Genomic DNA, 22,814 nt, shown 5'->3' on the forward strand with positions numbered 1-22,814 from the left:
GTGTGTGTGTGTGTGTGTGTGTGTGTGTGTGTGTGTGTCAGTTGGTCAGGTCTGTCTCAGTCTGTTGGGTCCAGGTCGGGGCTGTCCCGGTCTGCTGTGTTTTGGATTGGCCTGGTTGGGTTTGTCCCGGTCTGATTTTTTTTACCTCGTCTGGTGTGTCCTGGTCGGTCATGGGTTGATCTGGGCTGGTCTGTCTTAGTCTTGTCTGGTGTGTCCAGGTCTGGTCTGTCCTAGTCTAGTCTGCTGTGTCCTGGACTGTCTTGGATTGGTTTGTCCTGGTCTAGTCTTGTCTGGTGTGCCCGGGTTTGGATTGTCCTACTCTGGTCTGTGATATCCTGGATTGGTCTGGTGTTCCCTGGTGTGGCCTAATCTGGTCTGTTGCGTCCTGGACTGGTTTGTCCTGCTCTAGTCAGATCTGGTGTGTCCTGGTTTGTCCTGGTCTGATCTGTGGCATCCTGGTCTGTTTTGTCTTAATCTGGTCTGGTCTGCTGTGCTCTGGTTTGTCCTGGTGTGGTTTGTAATAGTCTGGTCTGTTGGGTCATGGTCTAGTCTCCATTGGTCTGGATCGGTGTGGCCTGGTTTGTCCTGGTCTGGCTGGTCTTGGACTGTTGGATCTAGATCTGCCCTGGTAACCTCTTCTCACTGGTGTTCCATGTTTCCTGGCTTGATGGGGAGGAGTCAGCTGAGTTTGTGGGCGTGTCACACAGCATTCAACCAATCAGAGAACAGAAAGACACATGGTGTACTTTATTTGGCCACATTTATTTATTATTACAGCCATGTAAGAGTAAATACAAAGAACAAATATACCATCATCCTCATCACCACCACCCATCATCATCATCATCACCATCATCACCCCCACACCCATCATCATCACCACCATCACCACCCCATCATTGCCTCCAACCGCATCATCATCATCATCACCACTACCGTCCTCTTCACCACCACAACCATCATCCTCATCCCCACCACCAAAATCTCCACCATCATCTTTACTACCCCATCATCATCATCATCCGATCAATATTATTATCATCATCATCAGTCACTGGATGAATAACGTTATTATTTGGAAGACAGTGTTTGCAGAGTAATCAGAGTATCAAAAGTCCCTTGGGTTTCAGTTTTCAGACGTTTTAAAGTAAAAATATCAAATGAAATAATCTGTAGTTGGAGGATACAGCTATAAAACAGTGTGTGGATGTGTGAGGCCCTCTAACACTGTACACTACAGTTAGAAATAAAGCAGGAAATATAAAATGAGTCACAAATAATCTTCAAATAAACAAAAATGACATCTGAGTTGGAATCATTAAATTATTAAAAACAACAAAACATTCAAGTCAGAAAGCAAACAAACTTTACGTCACATTTTACAGGGATGGCACTTCACTCTCACACACACACACACACACACACACACACACACACAGGCACACGCAGAATGGGAGGACCACCTCCACACCTCCGTCCATCTTTGTTCTTTTATTCGTAGACTTTCTGATATTCTAGGACAGGACTACTCAGCTCCCCATCTGACGTTGACATCTTCATCATGCTTGTTAAAAAGCCCAGTCCTGTAACCAGACCAAGGGCCAGGGTGGAGCAGCCCTGTGCTAATCACACCCATTTTCCCTTCAGCACCACACCGTAATCACATTACTGTACACCATCAGCTCCACCAGGCCTACCTTCTCCATCATTTCCTCTGTCCCATCACCTTCATCCGTTCTATCACAGCTCCACCACCGCATCCCATTGATTGCTCATCCTGTTTGCATTAGCGTTGTGTTTCTTTTGAGTCCTTTGTACCTTCAGGCGAATCTCACTTCATATGCTCCGATAGAAACACGTTTGTAACAAAACATTCACATCTGACACATAAAAAAAGAAACGGAGAGGACGTGAATCCTGTCAGTGCCGCCGTTGTACCCGTGAAACAACTTTTCATTTAAAAAAAAAAGTCTTGTTTACAGAAAATGCTTATTGTTGTGTGACTGTAGAATACATGTTTTGAGAAGGAGACGGTAGAAATAAAGAGGTGAATCGAATAAACGAAGGACCCAGTGTTGAACCCTGAGGAACTCCTCAAGCCTGAAAAACATTCAAAATGATTTTTGCTCAGTTAAGATTAAATAGCTCAACATTTGAATGGGCTAAAAATAAAGAAGAAATCTTTTCAGAATCTGTTCATGTTTCTGAAATCCAGATAAATCCTGTTTGAGCAACAAAACCAAATCAGGAAGGTGTTAGAAAAAGTTAGAAACTGTAAAACGAAGAAAAAAGTCTGACTGAGCACATTTATTATGAGCTTTAAATTCCTTGTTTTTTTCTTCTCTTGTGAGCTTTAGAAGTTAGTAAATCAGTTTTTGTAATTATTCACAGGAATGCTCAGAGAGACTCTAAATAAATGTAAATTTTTCTGATTGTTCACTAGAAACTCGCTAACCAGGACGGACACCCGGCTGCTTCCTTCAGCTCTCATATGGCGGCGTCCCACTTTGACCTCCCGTCAGGTGGACCTTCGTCCTTCGGCGATGAGTCTTTATCCTCCTCATCGTCCATCGTCTCCACCTGCACAGCCTCCTCCTCCCTCCGACGGGGCTGCTGTGTGTCTGCTGCCTCCTCCTCCTCCTCCTCCTCCTCTCCTCCTCCGTCCCTCCAGGCCGGCCCTCCCTCCTGCCGGTCGTCAGGTCGGGGCTGTCGGATCGGGGCCAGCGCCTGCAGGTAGGTCCTGCCCATCAGCAGCTCGGTGGGCTCCAGGTCTCCCCCCGAGTGCTGCGCCTCCCTCTGGGCGGCCTCGCGCTCCTCGGCCTCCCTCTTGCAGTAGGAGTAGCGGTGGTTCATGTGCTGCGAGTACGAGCCCGAGTGGGAGAAGCGCTTCCCACACTTGTCACACTGGTACGGCTTCTCTCCGGAGTGCAGCCGCGAGTGCTCGATGAGGTGGTGCTTGTGTTTGAAGGCTTTCTGACAGATCTGACACTGGTGAGGACGTTTACCTACACACACACACACACACACACACACACACACACACACATATACACACACACGCCAAGGAAACAAACCCAGAAACACGTTAAAAACCATTTGATAAACCACAAATTAACAAGCAAACAGCCAGAAAATTAACACACAAAATGTAAACAAACATAAGAGAGTTAAGAAAATTTACAATTAAACAAGCCAGTTGACAAACAAACAATAAAACAAACAACCATTAACCAAACATGGAAAGTGAACGAGGAGAGAATACAAGGAAAGCAAATCAGGATGATTAAAAATCATTCAGACAAGAACAGCAAACTGCAGTTCAAAATGTCCAAAATAAACACACATCATGAGATGGGAAACTCGTCAATAACAAACCATAAAAGAAAAAAATGGCAAAAAAAATGAAGGGACAGAAAAAGAAAAGGAGGTGAAGGAGAGAAAGCAGTGCTGAGTTTCAGTTCGGATCTAAAACCTGTCATGATTAGTTGATGATCTGTGACTTGGAGTGTAGCTATGACTATTTGCTGATTTTCATTTTATCGGTGACAATTCAAGGAAATGAAGAAGGAAGCAGACTTCATCAATGTGTAAAACCACTCGAAAAGAGAGACATATAAAGACAAACATCACACACACACACACACACACACACACACACACACACACACACACACACACACACACACACACACAAACACAAACACAAACACACACACACACACACTCTGAGCAAAGGGGTAGAAGAGGATGATGAAAGTGAGTGAAATACATGAAGGTAAACAGTCAGGTACCCCTTGATCTGTGGTGTGTGCATGTTTGTGTGAGTGTGTGTGTGTGTGTGTGTGTGTGTGTGTGTGTGTGTGTGTGTGTGTGTGTGTGTGTGTGTGTGTGTGTGTGTGTGTGTGTGCGTGTAGCAGCTGTGAAAGAAGCAGATTTAGACTGCAGAGGAACAGCTACAACTGGGAACAACATGTGAGATTGAACAGCGGCAGGTGAGTGGTGGTGTAAAGGAGGTGGAGAGAGGCCATGAAGGTGGTGGAAAGGAGGTGGAAAGGTGGTACATCCACAATCTATAAAAGGGTTAGAGGGTTGGAGGAAAGACGGTATGCTGAGCTGTAAAGGGGTAAAAAGTGGGTATCAGAGTATATGAATGGGCCATAAAGGTGGAATAATAAGGCTCTGAATGTGGTGTAAATGGGATGTGAGCAGTTTAAAGGGGTTCTTGAAGGGTGGTGTATCATTTAATCCAAAATGACGTGATGTCTGCTCTTGCAGCAACTGTTTATGATGATATCAGGCTTCTTTTTTTTCTGTGGCAAGTAGCTGAAACCACTGATATCAGAATAAGAAACAACTGCATCTCTGAGGGGCGAATTCGGTGGGCAAAGAGGAGTACATTTAAATAAAAAAGAGGAAAAGTTGGAGAATAATTAGATAACAATATCTGTATCCTCCAGACACAGGCAAGTAACATTGCCTGTATCTGGAGGTTATAGTAATCCCTTTGAGTTCATGAGAACAGCATTGGGGGACCATGGTAGCTCTCCTTCTCTGGATCTTACAGGCCGGACAGGGGACCTGCGATCACATGGCAGCCCCTGAAATGCTGGGAAATGAGTGTGTTGAGTCACTCGCCCAGTTTATGAGGGGTTTTTTTTCAATCCAATTGAAACAATCATATTACACAATCTGTATACATGAATATGAAATAAAGCGGTCCACGTTTACTCCTTGTATACATGGACCCAGCTGAAGTGGATTATACAGTATCTGTGACATGTGTACCAGTCTCCGCCTGTGACAGGCAGCAGGGCAACAGGGATTTCAGCTTCTCTTTTCGAGGATGACGTAGTCCTGTTGGCTTCATTGAACCTGGACCCACAGCTTGTACTTTGGCAGTTCTCAGCCAATTGTGAAGCGACAGGTATGAGGATCAGCACCTCCAAAGGTGAGGCCATGGTCTTTGACCAGAAGACGGCGGTCTGCCCACTCTGGATCAGCAGAGAGTCCCTGCTCCAGGAGGAGTTCAGATATGTTGGAGTCATGTTCACAAGTGGAGGACGGATGGAGCATGAGGTTGACAGGCGGATTGGTGCAGCAGCCGCAGTGATGCAGTAATGTTTTTTTTTTACTATCTACGTTCCCACCCGCACCGGTAGTCAAAAGCTTTAGGTTATGATTGAAAGGACACGATCCTGGATACAAGAGGTCGAAATGAGCTCTGTCTGTGGGGCAGCTGGATGCTCCCTTAGAGATAGGATGAGGAGCTTGGAGTAGAGCCGCTATTCCTCCACATTGAGAGGAGACAGCTGAGGTGGCTCAGACATTTGTTTCTGAAGCCTCCTGGACGCCTCCATGGACAGGTGTTCCAGGCGTATATATCACCGGGAGGAGGCCCCGGGGAAGACCTAGGACTCGCTGGAGAGACTATGTCTCTCAGCTGGCCTGGGAATGCTTCGGGATCCACCTGGAAGTGGCTGGGGACAGGAACTCTAGGTATCACTGCTTAGACTGCTGACCCCATGACCTGTCTGGAACTTGGATGACGTGAGACAAGTGCTCCCTGAGAAGGACAGTGTCCTGAAACATTAGGGCCATTTCTTTGTGTCAAGGAAACTGAGTTCTGAACTTCAAGTCTCATATTTGACCCAGGACATACTGAGCAACAGGTAGAAGCTGGGATATTTTTTTCTGTTCAGGTAATATAACAAGTTGGACAATGCAATATCTCAACTGTACAAACTTGTCATTATTTGAGACAACTGGAGAAACATTTGCACCTGGAAGAAAACAGGATTTTCTTCTGTTGAAAGAAGCTCAAGTCTTACAACCAAAACACAATGGGCCAAGGCTGTTTGAGCAGCCTGGCTCTGCTGGCCATTGAGAGGATACTGGGCAAGTCCCTTAAAAAAGACACCTAGCTGGTACGACAGGGTCACAGTCCATTTTCTTGAAAAAGAACAGAGGGTACAATTTACAAATACATAAATAGACAAATCTTATGTCAGCTGAAAATCAGCTTTTCTGTCCTTTAAACACCAGCAACTGCCACTGGTATCAACATGATATAGAGATGCTTTCAAGGAATGTAAATGAGGTGCAAGGGGGTATTACAGTGACATAAATGTGTTTGAAGGCACTATAGAGGGTATAAATTAGGTTTTATGTTCATATAAAGGGGTGTAAATATGGCATGAATGAGCTGCATGGGTGCTCTAAAGCATCATAAATATGATAGTAGGGGTTTTACATCAGGATGTACATTTGGTATGAAGACTGTATTAAGGTCACTTAGAAGGGATATAAAAGAGGTATGAAGGTGATGTATACGGGTGTAAATGTGGTAGGAAGAGTGTTTTCAGATGATATACAGTGATTATAAAGATGGTATAAAGGAGGTATAACAGCAGTATAACTATGGTGTAAACGGGTCATTAAAGGGGTAAACAGGAGGGATAAATGGGTTGTAAAGATGGTGAAAGTGGTAAAAAGGGGTATACAGAGGATATGGGGGTGAAATGGATATGTCTGTGCCAAAAGGCTGTAAAAAGACAATATGAAGGTGGCTTAACAGCTAATATAGAGGGTATTTAATAGTAGTATATGGGGTATGATGGGATAATAATGTGGTACTATGGGGTAAAGATAATATAAAAGTGGTAAAAAGTTGCATCAGGGGTGTATAGGTGGTGCGGGAGGGTCTTCAGTACTGGTATGAAGGGGTATAAAGGTCATATACACGTGGTCAAAGCAGGGTATCAGGGGTAAATAGATGTATAAAGGGAGTATAAAGGTGGTATATACCTGTGTGCTCATATTTGTGTCTGAGGAGGGAACTGGTCTTCTGGAATGTTTTGTCGCACAAGTCACAGGCGTACATACCACTGTCAGTCTTCTTCATCTTCTTCCTGCACAGCAGAGACTCACTGTCTGTCAGCTCATCCAGACCTGCAGCCTGTAGCAGCTCCCCCTGTGCCACGCACACACACAAGCACACACTGTTAGCCACTGTTACACAGTCACTGTTAACCACATGCACGTAGATTCACGCTGTTAACTACTGTCTCTCTCTCTCTCTCTCTCTCTCTCTCGCTCTCTCTCTCTCTCTCTCTCTCTCTCTCTCACACACACACACACACACACACACACACACACACACACACACTTCTTTTCATAGCACTCTGGTGACATAGAGAGTGGTGTGATAAGAGGAGATGCAGTAGGCCGTGTGATAAGCAGAGGTGTTATCAGAGGTGATGCAGGAGAAGGTCTATTCGGAGCAGGTGTAGGGAGTGGTGTGGTAGGAGGTGTGACAGAAGGAAAGGTGATGGAGGAGGTACAACGACCAGGTTGGTTCTACCTGGAAAGCTGGTTTCTGCTGGAACTTTCTCCTCTGCTGCAGCTCATTGAAAGACGATGCCCCGGCGGTGTAGGTGTACGCCATGTGGGGCAGAAAGCTCATGGGGTCCAGATTGCTGTAGGGCCTGATGCCGGGAATGGTGGCCGGTGCAGGGGTCATGAAAGTGGGTGGGGGAAATGCCCCATGATGCGGAAGGGAAGTGTAGGTGGGACAGCCAGCAAATGTGTTCATTCCAAAGAATGGACTAGAGGCCTTCTCCAGTGGATGGGCCGAGTTCCCGACTCCATCAGGACCCACCACTTCAGTCTTGATATTGATTGAGTCTAAGGGCCCTGACGTCTTCCGTGGAGCTGAAATGTCAATGCTGCGCTCTCCAAGGAGACCGTTGGGTCTTGGTGGTTTGGCCTCAGCAGAGATGAGCTTCTGCATCATGTGTTTGGACAGCGATAAATCAAGAGGAAAGTCCCTGTGGAACTCCTCTGAAGTCAGGCTGTTTGCTGGATAGGAGCTGCTCTGTGGGTTTTTAGAAGACACGGAGGACAAGTTAAGCGGTGATAAAGTGCTGCTCTGTGGTGGTAAGTGGTCCAAAGAGTCCACTGGTCTGTGGGCTGAAGACTGGTTGGTATTTGAGGAGGCCTGTGAGTCCAAAGTGGGACAGCTGCTTGATCTGATGTCTGGTCCACCACAGTCAGGCGTTGTTGACTTTTTCTTCAGACTGGGGAGGCTTTGGCTCTTCCATTGTTCAAACCACTCTCTGACAATCTCTTGATTAAGGCCAACAGCAATGGAAATCTTGAGCAATTCCTCCGAGTTTGGTTCGGTCTTCATGGCAAAGTAAGCCTTAAGCACTGACATGTGATCTTCGAAAAGGTTAACGGGGCTGGTGGCCCTCTCGTTGCTAGGCAGCTCGGGGGACATTAGGCGGTTGGGAGGGGTGTTTTCTGGCTGGAGGACAGCCTTGATCTCATCGTTCATTTTGCACATGTAGCGTTCATGTTGGTGCAGTGGGATGGGTCCGGTAAATGTCTCTTTGCAGTACTGGCAGGAGAACGAAAATAGGTCATCATGGAGTTTCCCCATGCTGCTGAGGTCTTCCTGGTTCATTTTCTCCTTCTTAATGTCCACTTGCCTCTTGGAGTCATCGATCAAACATTTAGCCTCATTGACTTTCTCTAAAGTGTAGTCAATGATGCTCCTGGTGGGGCTGTCCATCAATTGATACCTGGACTTGTGCTCTGCCGTGTGTGTCCCTTGCTCCTTTGTGTGGGCATTGAGCTTGGAGAGTTCTGGGTAACCATCCATTTTCTGCCTACACGCTGTTTTGTCCACAATCTGAAGTAACTTCCGCACCTCACTCAGGTTGTTCTTAAGAGGTCCTGTGTAGCCCAGCAGGGACAGGTCCACCCCAGTGCCTCCCAGGTGTTGAAATAGACTCTGGGCAGAGATGCGCAGAGGGTCTTCGCCATGCCCATTCATGTAGGTGCCTGACCCACCAAACCCAAGCTGCGAGGACATCAGCATCTGGTACTCACTGAAGTCCATTGGCTCAGTTTTAATATCGAGTGACCTTTGAATGTCAGGTGGGCTGAAAAGCCGCCCATTTTCTGATCTGCTGTGGAGATGGTTGAGGGCAGGGCTTCCTGGTGATGAGGAACTGGAGTTCGGAGAAGAGCTGGGTTTGCTGCCGCCATCGTTGTGCACTCGCCCATTAAGTGAAGTAAGACTGATGCATTTCTTGCTGCTGATGTGGGAGCTGTAGGATCCTGAGTGAGAGAAGCGTTTCTTACAGTTGGAGCACTCGTAAGGCTTCTCACCTGCAACACAAACACAGCATTGTTACCTCGGCAAGAGCCCTCAGCCCAAGTCCTTTCTGAGAAGTCCGAGCACACTGAATGACTCCTGTCATCCTCCCACTTCATCTCCAGTGCTACGATTTGGAAACCTGGTTTCAAGGTTTAGTTTCTTTGGAGGATGTACTCTACCTCTAAGGCTCTGATTGTCAACTGAAATTTAAAGTATCCTCAAAATTATCATTTAACTGCTTCTTGTTGACGTTTGATTTTGTGATCGAACCTCATGGACTCAACGAAGATTCTCAGAAGAAGAGAACTGAACTGAAATGAACAGAACTAACCCCAGAACTGGGACAGACACAGGAAGTAGAAGGACCACGACTCACCGCTGTGGATCCGAAGATGCTCCTTCAAATGGTGTTTGTACTTGAAGGCCTTCCCACACTCGTTGCACTTAAACTTCCGGTTTCCAGCAGGATCACTAAGCAACAGCTGCAGGATCACAAAGAGATAGAGATCTGATCCCAGACCGGGGCAAAATGACACATGGTGCTTTGGACCTGATGGTGGTGAGGCAGCTGAACTAAACTGACAGGGCCTGTGAGTTTGGCATATACACACACACACACACATGAACATGGCACCTGTGCTGTCTGTTTGGTTCAGCATGTGTCTGAAAATAAGAGTGTGTGCAGTAGTGTAGAGAGTATCCAGTAGTGCTGGAAGAGGTGGGGAATGTCAGAAAATGTTCATTTTTGTGGTTGAGAGGTGTTTTGTTGACGTTGTGTTCTCACCTGGTGGTTCGGGGGCTGGTGCCGGGTCATGTGACGCTCCAGCTGGACACGGTTCGTGAAAGTGTGACTGCAGAAGGTGCAGGAGAAGCTGCCCTCATTCTTCTGGTGACGGTACATGATGTGCTCCTTGAGGGACGACAGCCGCTTGTAGCCGCGCTGGCAGTACGGACACGTTAACATCTGTGGGAAGTCATCCAGGACACCGGCCGCCATGTCTGGCAACACAACCATCATCAACATCATCATCACCATCACAACTACACACTGTTGGGCTGGCAACCCGGACTCGTGCTGTGGTATTTGCAATACTGTAATGTAATTGTGGAGATGTCTTTGCTGTCATTGTTGTTGTTGAGGTATTTACGGAGGAGTTGATGAGTCCAAGAAAATTTTCTCTAAGTGGGACAAAGTATTTTGTATTGCATATCATCATTATCATGATCACTGCCAACTGCATCACCACCATGACCATCACCACCATGAAATCATCCCCACAAACACCAGCAATATCATCATACCCACAAACACCACCATCGTCACAATCATCATCACCATCACCACCACAATCCACATCATGACGGCTATCATCAAACCTATCAACACAATCATGATCATCAACACCACTATCATTATCATTATGACCATCAACAGCACCATCATCAGCCAATTGAATTGTTTTTACTTCATTTTTTGTTTCTCACCTTTAACCTCACTGCCTCCCTTTTCTTGGCTGTCTCTATCACACGTCACTCCTCTGGAAATCCGCTCCACATCACCACCAAACTCTCAAGATGTCACACACATATGAGCAAACACAACCTCCCATGGTGAAATAGCCAGCCAGCCAGACTTAGAGTGAGCACCCCGTCTCCCGTCAACACATGACAGAAACTCACACACCAAACAACACAACACATGACTAGTGTCACCTGCATTCACCCAAAACACCAGCATGACCACCATCATCATGACCAACGGCACTGTCAGCATCTTCATCATGACCATCAGCACCACCACCATCTTCATCATCCTTAACATCATCACTGTGACATCAAGACCAACATCATCATCACCATCACATCATCATCACATCACATCATCATCATCACATCATCACCATCAATCATCATCAGCATCACATCATCATCATCATCACCATCATTACATCATCACTATCATCATCATCATCATCATCATCATCTTCTTCATCACGTCATCATCATGAAGACATCCCATCATCATCATCATCATCATCATCATCACGTCATCATCATCATCATCATCATCATCATCATCATCATCACATCATTATCAAGACCATCCCATCATCATCATCATCAACACATCATCATCATCATCATCACCATCATCATCATCATCACCATCATCACCATCATCATCATCATCATCATCATCAGGATAATCACCACATCATCATCCTGAACATCATCACCATCCTCACATGAACATCTTATTAATTATCATCATCATCCTCACACAGAAAAATCTTCATCATCATTATCACCTTCATCTTTATCATCGTCATCACATCAACATCATCCTCACATCCACACCTTCATCATCATCATCATCATCATCATCATCAAGGTGATCTTATGATCACTAATTTTCTTGATATTCTTATTTTTGTCTCACCGTGCTCACTTTCATCTGGCCCGTGGGTCTCAGGAGGGCTGAATGCTGAGGCCTCCTCCGGGGCTTCTGGGTAAATGATGGCGGTGTCCTTCTGCCGCAGATACGTGGCGAAGGCCTGATGAGCGTCACCATCCTCCAGTTTGTGATTCAGCAAGAACTTGTTGATGTTGGAAAGTCCATCCAGCTGGATTACTGGAAGCAAGAGACCTGATTAGGCTTTGCGCGCGCACGTGTGTGTGTGTGTGTGTGTGTGTGTGTGTGTGTGTGTGTGTGTGTGTGTATATACCTGCAGTATTTCCTGTAGTATGAAGAGAAGTTTCTCCTCCATCAAACTCGTCACTCCTCTCATCTGTCAACACACAGTCATACCTGTCATTCTCCTCCCTCTGCTCCTCCTTCTGCTGCTCTCCTCCTCCTCCTCCTCCTCCTCCTCCTCCTCCTCCTCCTCTTCTCTCTCCACCTGCTCCTGCTCCCTCTCCTTCTCTTCCTACACCTGCTTCTCCTTAAACCTCTGAGCTGTAATCAGTACGTTCGATGACTCCCACTCACCAAACCTCCAGCTGAGGGGCTCCTGCAGGGTCTCCTCCTCCTGCTCCTGCTGGCTGGGGGTCAAAAAAGGAGGGGCTCCAGACAGTCTGCTCAGCTGTTTATCTTCATCTTCACCTTGTCCTCCTCCTCCTCCTCCTCCTCCATGAACAAGATCTGTTTCTTCTGACAGCAGCTGCTCCTCCTTATCACTGTCCGAGGTCTCCTCCACAACACTGCCATAGATCAGCACTGCAACACACAGCCAGCAGGAGGTGAGAGGAGGTGAGAGGAGTCAAGGGGTGAGGAGGAGGTGCGAGGGGTAAAAGGGGGGTGAGGAGGAGTTCATGGCTCCTCCTCCTGCTCCTTCTCCTCAGGAGGGAGGGAGAAAGCACCGTTTTGTTGTGTGTAGTGACCCTTCATCTCCAGAAAATCTCCCTGAAACCATGTCTGTCTGTCTGAAAGCAGAAAGTCTGAGGTTTGAACCTGCATGAGACTTCAGCTAAAGCGTCCAGTATCTACCACAGTGGTCACATGATCCTCACTCAGGTCACATGACCCTCACTCAGACTCTGCCTCTGAGCCTGATGCTCTTGCCAGATTTTTTCCATCTGCTTCCTGAAACATGTGCAGAAAGTGACACAGCTGAAAGCTGCGCTTCACCACAACTTGCACTCATGAGTCACGACACCACTGAACGCCGAACAACACCACGCAAAGAGCCAGAGCCAGCAGTTTCACTTGACCTCTGACCCAGGGTTCTCTCACTACAGCCAGAAGCCACAAACCATCAGACTGACCAGAAGCACCTGAAATCTGATCACAGGGAGTCAGTGGATAGTAGATCTGAAGGGGTGAAAGGTCAAACACACAAGAACAAGGGCAAGAAGGCAGCCCGATAGACAGATGGACGGACAGACAGACAGAGATGGGTGGACGGACACATATGGATGGACAGAGATAGACGGACGGATGGACAGACGAACAGATCGATCAATAGAGAGATAGACAGATGTAGGGATAGTCAGACAGACACAATGATGGACAGACTGACAGACAGATGGCTGGACGGACACAGACAGGGAGGCAAACAGACAATGAGGGATGGATGGAGGGATGGACAGACAGATGCACAGACACGCACAGAGCTGATGGAAACATGTTGACAGAGAATGACTCCATGATGTAAAATGTTCAGCTCAGTTCCTCAAATCCTGAATCAAAGATTCCAGCAGAAGACAGAGAATAGAAGAGATAGAAAGAGAGAGAGAGAGAGACAGACAGACAGACAGACAGACAGACAGACAGGCAAACACAGAGAGAGATAAAGAGAAAGAAAGAGATAGACAGACAGGACTAGAGAAAAAGATAAAAACAGACAGAGATTTAAAGATATAGACAGAAAGATAAAGACAGAGAAAGAGAAAGACAGACAGAGAGAGACTTGAAAAACAGCTTTATTTAAAAAACAGAGATCAATAACAAAAATTGTTTGTTCAGTCTCAAAAGAGAGCAATGAAAAGAGGAAAACACACAGGATGCACCCAGCGAAGATGTTGCACAATCTGTGACCAGCTATAAAATGAATACATAAATTACATCCAGACCAAGTTCAGATTGAGGAGAAAGCTGTGGTGGAGATCCACAAAGATCCTCGGTCCAGACCTGGAGTCAGGATGGGAGATGTACATGGTCCTCCATGCCTCCACCATCAAGGTGCAGAAGACAGGTCCACAGAGGTCACATTCAGATGTTCTCAGGGGGAAAAAGTGTTTGTCCAGCCAGTCTCCCAGTGCTCCAGAGCACTGTGCAAAGAGAAGAGCCACACAGCAGTCTCTGCAAACTCTGCAGTCTGAAGGAAATGCTTCTAGAGAGGGAGTCTATGAGGCCCTGCCTCCAACTGCCCAACAGCTTTCCAAATCCTGGCTGTAGAAAAGGAGGCGTAGTGCTGGCAGACTTTGCTCTGACCCTTCCCTACCTCCACCACTGACTCAGGGAAGGAAAACAGTCCTTCTTTGACTGACACCACTTCCATAAAAAATAAAATAAAAGTTGTTAAAAAGTTTATCATTAAACTGCCAAATAGAGGATGATTTTCTTGTATCAGATAAAAAGAGTTTGGACAAAACTAGATGGTGATCCATAAAAACAGCTGAAACAATGTGACAGCAACAGACACTGTAAAAGAGGAAGACACCACATCTATCGGATTTGACCACTTTAATCCATGTGGACTGTGTGTGAGAAGAGCGTCTGATCGACCAGGTCAAGCTTCCTCACCAGCTGAGAGACACTGGAGGACTGAGGCTGGGTTTCTGCTCCCGTCCTGTCCTCACTGTCATCTGGACAACAGTGTCGGTCTTCCCCCATCGTCACCACCTCCCCCAGACCAACACCGGCTAGTCCAGTTTTCATTTTCGCAAAAAGAGACAAATTCTCTGGACTAACATTTGGTGCAAATACATTAATAAAGCAAAAACAATAAAGTCAGGAGTCTTTCGTGACCATGAAAATGCTGCCTTTGTCTATGTCTAAGCTTGATGTAATCTTTACATTTAAATTGGGGGAAAACAGATGGACCCACGCTTAGATTAGAGCCGTGAGCACAAGCTGCCCTTTCCACCAAACACTCCAGTCTGTGTCGACCAGGACATCACTGAGTCTCCTGTAAAAACACCACATCTCTCTTTACTCTGTTTAATCACCTCCATCACCAAACCCACCTTCTGATCACTCTATCGTTTATGCATAAAGAGGCTAACTTCAAGGCCATCATGGGATGGATGAGCGCTGTTGTGCTCGTGTTTGTCTGTGTGATCGTTTCAGAGGGTGTTTCTGTCAGTGTGTGTGTGTGTGTGTGTGTGTGTGTGTGTGTGTGTGTGTGTGTGTGTGTGTGTGTGTGTGTGTGTGTGTGGTCAGATCATTTTGTCAACGCGGAGGCCTCATAGGTCACCTGCACTCCTTTAAACAGCCAGTGGGGAATCAAGGGCACATTACCGCTGACTGTGGAGCCAGTTGACCGGAAGTTATTGACTGACCCGCTTACGCCTGATTTCACATCATCATCACCACCATCATCATCATCATCATCATCATCATGACTGCCATGGTGATGAGTGTATGAAGCCGTGCAGACGTGCTTCATGTGTGTCACATCGACCGGGACGAGGAGCGAGACGGACAGACACACGCATTGACGAGCCAGGCTCAGCCAATCAGGGCGCTCGGAGCCGGTGTCATGAAAATGACACAGTCTGTCTCCTCCCCACGATGCAGAGGAATCAATTACAGAGCTAGATAACCCTGTTAGAGCACAAAGGAATGTACATCTCCCTGCATGCAGCCGCAGGAGGCTGCCAAATGAGAAGCATCAACAAGATGCTCTCTGCTCCCGCCCGGACAACAAAACTGAAGACAGAACAGAACAGAGGGCCGGAACGCTGCGAACAGGTGGCCTTCGCAAGTCAGACTTCACATTCCTGCTGCACAGCTTCACAGCAGCTTCACTGTCCAACTACATCCAGGAAACAGAATGGAAAAGGCCGGATCAGTCAGTCATCACAGGCTCCTGCTCATCCCAGACAGCACCTCCTCACCCAGAGACAGAAGCTGCAGACAGCCTGTCCTCACACCGGTGTCCTGTCACTATGGCGTCCTGTCAGTGTGGCGTCCTGTCAGTGTGGCGTCATCTTAGTGTGGCATTATGTCAGTGTTGTATCCCGTCACTGTGGGGTTGTTTCAGAGTGACGTCATGTCAGTGTGGCGCCCCGTCACCGTGGCATCATTCCAGCACCGCGTCCTGTCACTATGGCGTCCTCTCACTGCGTTCTGTCTTTGTGGTGTCCTGTCAGTGTTGCGTCCTGTTATTGTGTCATCCCTTCAGCGCGGTGTTGTGTTGTCCATGTCGTGGTTTTTCGGCTGTTTTGACCCCTCCCTTTTAGAATGGGTGAACTCCTGGGGCAAGGTCATGCTCTGATGGAACAATCGAAACTGAACTGACATGTGTGCGCCGAGGACCCGCCCTCCTCCAGCTGTCAGCCAATCACACAGAGGTCATCAGACTCACATCAGGTCACTGCCTCCCCCTGCCCCCCCCCCTCTCTCACACACACACACAGAGGTGTGAAGGTGATGCTACTGCAGAACTTCCCCTCCTCTTTTGTCATTTCCTCCTCTGTTCTACTCTCTGCTCATTTTCTCCGGCTTCCTCGTCGTCCTCCTTCCCCTCCCATTTTTTTTATAACTCTCCTTCATTGTGCACCCAGAGGTGCTCACTGAAGTAAATCTGCCTAAATCCTGTGTGTGCGTGTGTGTGCATGTGCATGCGTGTGTGTGTGTGTGTGTGTGTGTGTGTGTGTGTGTATGTGTGTGTCCTTGAGAGTTTAACAAGCAAATCTCACAAAAAAACTTCTACAAGATGATTTCTTCCAACGAGAAGGAACCACACACACACACACACACACACACACACACACACACACACACACACACGGTTATCCTTCACCTCTGGCACTCACGAAGCTGAATGATGATTAAGAAAAAGTTGAAAAAAGCTCCCCTCATGGGAGGTTAGTGAGGTGACACCAGCAGCAGCACTGCAAGTAAACAACACCAAAACCCACCCAAACTACCAAAACCAAACCACTAGCACTGGAGCTAAACTACCAAGACAACACCAGCAGCACTGCAACAAAACTCCCAAAACAACACCACCACCATCACCACCCCTAGCACTTCAAATAAATACCTGAACAACACCACCAGAACTGGAACTAAACTACCAAAACAGCACCACGAGCACTGGAGGTAAACTCCCAAAATAATACCACCACCATCACCTAACAGATTCACACCACTGAGTATGAACATAATTACAGGTTTGAAAGAGGCAGATGCAGCAGGTCCAGAGTCCTGACTGACACCAGAAACTAGACCAGGTCTCAGAAGTCCAGACATCAGTGGCTTTCTGTGGTTTAGAAGAGTTTAAACTTTGACTCAGACACATGAAGTGGCTTTAGACCACAACAAATGTCAGCTACTTGTTAGTTATGAAGCATCCAGACCCATCGAGTCCTGTAGGGCCAGCTCACTGTGTGCTTCCACAGTGTTGAAATCAGCTTCAGCTGTCCTGGTGGTTTCTGAACCAACAGTGACAAAGAAAACACACTGAAGGGGAGAAATCCTCAGTATAAAACTCCATCAGCCCCCCGAGCCCCACCTCCCACGGCGGGCACAGACGTCTGGGCCGCCGCGTCTGATGCAGGTCTGTGTGTGTGTGTGTGTGTGTGAGTGTGTGTGTGTGTGTGTGTGTGTGTGTGTGTGTGTGTGTGTGTGTGTGTGTGTGCTTTACCATTTTTCCTGCGGGGGTTGGCCTGTTTCCGCCGTTTGGACCGTGGACCCTCCGCCATGGTCTCCTGCTTCATGGAAGTCGAGGGGATGAACCACAGACCCAGAGCCAGACCCGGACCCAGAGCACTCCCTCCACACACTTTGTGGAAATTGCTGAAACATTAAAAAATAAATAAATAAATGAACAGTGGCTAGTTTGCTTTGAAGAGCGCACAGCAGCAACCCAAACCCAGAAGCAGCCTGAACCCACGAGCAACCCGAAAACACCCACACCCCCGACCCAGCCACCGAGCATCAGGTCCGCTTGATCTGAGATCTCTGGAGAGGGCAGCGTCTGTGACAAGGGAGGAGGGCACACACACACACACACACACACACACACACACACACACACACACACACACACACACACCACATTGTGTGTTCTTGCTGCTAAAGGGCAAACTTGTTGATTTCGGGAGATGAGAAGAATCACCAAGCACCAGTTATCAGAGTAATGAGATTACAAAGTAATCACACTATTTCCAGTGCGATTCATCTGTATTAGCAGCAGGTTTCTCTGAACCACACGGAGGAGAGGAAAAACTCCCTTTTAACAGGGAGACCCTGCAGGACCTGGCTCAGAGGTGGAGAACCCTGCAGGACCGGGCTCAGAGGTGGAGAACCCTGCAGGACCGGGCTCAGAGGTGGAGAACCCTGCAGGACCGGGCTCAGAGGTGGAGAACCCTGCAGGACCGGGCTCAGAGGTGGAGAACCCTGCAGGACCGGGCTCAGAGGTGGAGAACCCTGCAGGACCGGGCTCAGAGGTGGAGAACCCTGCAGGACCGGGCTCAGTCTTCTTATATAAGCAACACTCGGGTCTGCAGTTGTATAATCTTGTGCGCGCAGGTCAATAAAACGATCTGTGATCTTTTCTCTTTGAAAATATTCTCTCCTCCTCCTCCTCCTCCACCTCCACCTCTTCCTCCTCTCCCGGAGAGCGTCGGAGCTCCGCGGAGACCCCCCACCCCCTGCCTCCACCTCCCCAGCCTCTGAGCAAGCAGCGGGCACGGACGCGCCTGTCTGCCCTCCTCCTCCTCCTCCACCTGTCCGTCCAGCTCCACCTGGAGGCGCGCGCGCCGCACGCTCACCTGTACGTGCAGGTAGCGCGGCGCAGGTGAGAGGCGCGCTTTGATTGGCTGCAGGTAGAAAGACGGAGCGGAGGAGAGGAGAGGAGGATGGAGAGGAGAGGAGGATAGAGAGATGAGGAGGATGGAGAGGAGGAGAAAGACCTACCGGAGCGGCTCCGTGAGTCCCCCCGGACGCAAGCGAACAAGCCCAAAGAAGACCCGGACCTGGACGGTTCCGTTGGGCCCCGGTCCCGGAGTGGCGCGTGTCGGGGCGGCCGGCCGGTGCTCCGGTGTGTGAGCCGCCTCGCGCCGCGTGTGTCACCCGATTTTAGTGACTGCAGCGTAAAACAGGCGGGAGCGCTCGAGCCGCACGCGCCACCTATCTTCACACGAAGGCATAATTGAGTGCGCTCGTTCAGAGCACATACACACACACACACACACACACACACACACACACACACACACACACACACACACACACACACACACACACACACACACACACACACACACACACACTGCCCCGGGTCAACGAGCGCACCGCTCGGGCCTCTTCGACAGGTGGACGCGCTCACCTTTCATTACTCTTTATTATTATTATTCTGACCGTAATGATTAGTGGTATTGATTATGCTGTTGTTGTGACTGATGTGTGAGGAGACATGTGGATCTTTGTGTTGGGGGATGACAGCTGCCAGTTGAGGGTTTAAAGGGGTATTACACTAATCACACTGTTAGTGCTCCCATAAGGCTCTCACAGATGTGTGTGTGTGTGTGTGTGTGTGTGTGTGTGTGTGTGTGTGTCCAGATGTGAAACATAAACATAATGCCCAATATAAAATGGACCCCCCCCCCCCCCACCCCCCCCCACACACCTGTACAGTTATAGAAATACACACCTAAATACACACTTAAGCTACAGTATGCCTGTGAACAATAATGAGTGTGTATCGTAGAGATGGGGTTTCTGAGCCAGATCCTGAAGAGCCATTCCTTTCCAAAGAGCCGTTCAAACTGTCGTTTGCGGACGTCATTTGATCTCTGGGGACTGATGGGGGGTGTCGGCCTCATGGATGCCTGAGTGATGCCTGAAGCTGCTCCTCAGAGCAGACAGAGCATCCTGCACGGGGGGGGGGGGGGGGGGGGGGGGGGGGGGGGGGCCCTCATGGTTCATATGTTAGTTTAGCCACTGTAAGTCCAGAGGACAGAGCTGGACGTCTTGATGACCTTGTCCAGCTTCTTCCTCTCCCTCTCGGTGATGCTGCTGCTCCACTAGACCACACCGTACAGGACGACTGATGCCACCACAGAGTCATTAAAGGTCCTCAGGAGGACCCCCTTCAGTCCGTGGTCTCCTCAGAGGACTCAGCGTTGATCAGGAAATAGTTTTGTTGACAACAGTCCACAAAGTTCTGCATCAGTCCTCAGTGATCAGGCCAGCAATCGCAGAGTAATCTGAGAAGTTCTGCAGAACACAGCTGTCCACGTTGTGTCGACGGTTCCCTCGGGGGACCCACACTGCAGATCAGCAGGTCCTGGGTTCTCACAAACTGTAGCTAGTCCAGGATCCATTCAGCCAGATGTAGGTCCACCCCTGTCCTCCTCAGTCTGGCTGTCAGTCGCTGCCTGGTGTTGAAAGCACTTCTATTTTCTTACAGTGCTTACATATTGTTCATATCTCGCCTGTCACTCAGCTGACATTCATTATTTCCACTGTGGACCCAAACTGCTGCTGCGAAAACCAAAAGCATCGTCATATTTTAAGACTCGGATGTCTCACAGTGGTCTGATCACGGGTCTGATTGGCTTCTGCCTTACAACCATGAGACAGCTTTTCACTGCACGAGAAATCTTGTCACGATTTAATCTCACAAGACCTCATGGCATGGATCTCGTCACACCCCGAGGGGGTAGTGATGGTACTGGGTGACGGAGTATCCCTACGGGGGACTCCTCCTGGTTGCTGGATGTCCAGCCCTGATGGCAGTGCACCACAACTGGTTCCTGGTGGAGTTTCAGGGATTCAGCTCCCGCCTTGTCTCTTGACCGGGTTTCTTCCCTCGCTGCCTAGCCTTCACAAAAAAAACAAAAACAAACACTGAAGATCTGTGGCTGCCACTGACATTGTGACACTTCTGTGATGCACAGACCTGCAGTTCAGTGGACCGGCCCCAATGAACCTGAGGGTCTGGACGCTTCATAGGGAATTAAAAAAGTCATGGGGAGCATTGATCTTTGACCTTTGATTTTTGGGGTAACATCAGCCACTTGTGTCTTGTCTTGTCTGGAATAAGGTGGAGAACATTCCAGAACATCAACTCATTGATTTGATGAATACACTTACTCAATGGAGGCCTGACACTGTAGTCATATGATTATGCTAAAATATAATGTTGTGTGTCATCTGCATAACTATGACAGCAGAGCTTGTGGCATGTGCTGCATACACACATTTACACCTGTTTAGAACATCCATATGTTTAAGCCCCAGCTCATCAGTTCAACAAATGTACTCCTGTACATCTCCACAGATAAACGTTGGTCCACTTGTACACATATGAACTGACGAAGCGACAAACTAGTTCACCTGTACGCCTGTAATCCAGTAGCTACATCTACATCTTTAATTCAATTTTCTTCATATGGCTGAAAATAGAAACACAGTCATTTCAAGGCGCTATTACACTGAAAAAAAAACTATTCTGCCTGAGGAAGCAGAAGATATGGAAGAAATGAAACACTAAAGGAAGAAACCTGTAGAACCAGACTCCAAGGTGGTTCTAGTTCTGGTCCACAGTCACTCCAGGTTCTTCTCAGCGGTTCTGGAATGTTTCAATCATTTCTCTCTCAGGTGCTTTGGAGAAAATCTAATAACGTTTGTTTAATCTAAGTTCAGAAGCAGAAAATTACAACTCATCCAGAGTTTAATTTCTTTTCAGACAACCTTCTAGTTCGACGGGTTGATCGGAATCATCTGGCTTCACAGATCAATATATTTGTGTACCCTGATGATGATGATGATGATGATGATGATGATGATGATGATGATGATGATGGAGAATTTAAGGGCTCTCCCCCTCCTCCTCTGGCTAGGGCTGCACAATTTTTGTCTCTAAAGGAAAATTAAAAAATGTTTCCACTTAAAACCTTCGTTTTTTCTTTGTTTTTGTAAAACTGAAAAAAGACACGAGGAAGAATTTTTTCAAGCACTTTTTTCAAGCATTTAAAAAGAGCTAACAAATGTCCTTATTTGGAATAAAGTGCAACTGCAAACCTTAAACTCAGAAAGTAAAATCTCCTCTCTTTCACTGACGGCTTTCAGGTCCTATTGCACTTCTTCAAGCTCCATCTCCCAGACAGGGGGGCCAAGACAGGCCGGTGGTGTAGCCTGGGCTGCACGGGGCTGCAGGGGGCTGCACGGGGCTGCAGGGGGCCCTGAGATCTTACCTTAGTTTGCACAAACCGGACCTTCACATCAACCCTCAGACTCTGTAGCTGGTTGGCTTTGGTAACTGTCAGTGGAGCTCCTGGACAGGAAGTGGTTACATACTGCAGTGGCCTGGAGGTGAGAGAGAGAGAGAGACAGACAGACAGACAGACAGACAGACAGAGACAGAGGGAGTGGTAATGTAATTGCCACAGGTAAGTAAAAAATCCAGTTTTTACTTTTTTAATACCTGGCTCAGTAAATAATTCAATAATGATTTAAAATCGATCACCTCGGTGCAGCTGTGCTGAGCAGCTGGGGTCGACGTGGCGCTTTGGGAATTCCTCAGATTTCAGTCTGCCCTGACACAAAGACTTTTATGAACTGCTGACATTTCAGTGCGTGTGTGTGTGTGCGTGCGTGCGTGCGTGCGTGCATGCATGCATGTGTGAGACTACCAGAAGGTTGCGACTGAGATAAATCCACAGTTCAGAGTCTTTAAAGCCATTGAAAGCTGCTGTTTGTTGTTTCTGCTGTTGTGTTTGTTGTTGTTGGAACAGGTGGCACAAACATCACACACACACACACCACACACACACACACACACACACACACACACACACACACACACACACACACACACACACACAGTGTGTGTCTTTCACCTGCTTTCATTAACTGAACCAGTTAAAAGAGGGAGGAGTCTCCTGTTCACCCCTCGCTGTTTGTCCTCCATTAGTGGTGGTAGAATGAGACCTGAGGTGTTTCCTTTTAAATTTCTATCTGTTTGTTTCTGCT

General features: G+C 47.8%; 1 protein-coding gene across 1 annotated transcript; it reads right to left on the reverse strand.

Moving 5' to 3' along the window:
• Window positions 1-614: 614 nt before the first annotated feature.
• Window positions 615-17,536, reverse strand: LOC115403324 (zinc finger E-box-binding homeobox 2-like). The gene is made up of 11 exons (XM_030112184.1): window positions 17,479-17,536; window positions 12,316-12,380; window positions 12,153-12,258; window positions 11,890-11,952; window positions 11,604-11,795; window positions 9,948-10,162; window positions 9,540-9,645; window positions 7,361-9,174; window positions 6,805-6,970; window positions 2,690-3,005; window positions 615-663 (listed from the first exon to the last, which is right to left on the reverse strand). The coding sequence occupies exons 1-11, from the start codon at window positions 17,534-17,536 to the stop codon at window positions 615-617; spliced, it is 3,150 nt and encodes a 1,049-aa protein (XP_029968044.1).
• Between the last annotated feature and the right edge of the window lie 5,278 nt (window positions 17,537-22,814).

Source organism: Salarias fasciatus, chromosome 16 (genome assembly GCF_902148845.1).
Source record: "Salarias fasciatus chromosome 16, fSalaFa1.1, whole genome shotgun sequence".
Classification (NCBI taxonomy): domain Eukaryota; kingdom Metazoa; phylum Chordata; class Actinopteri; order Blenniiformes; family Blenniidae; genus Salarias; species Salarias fasciatus.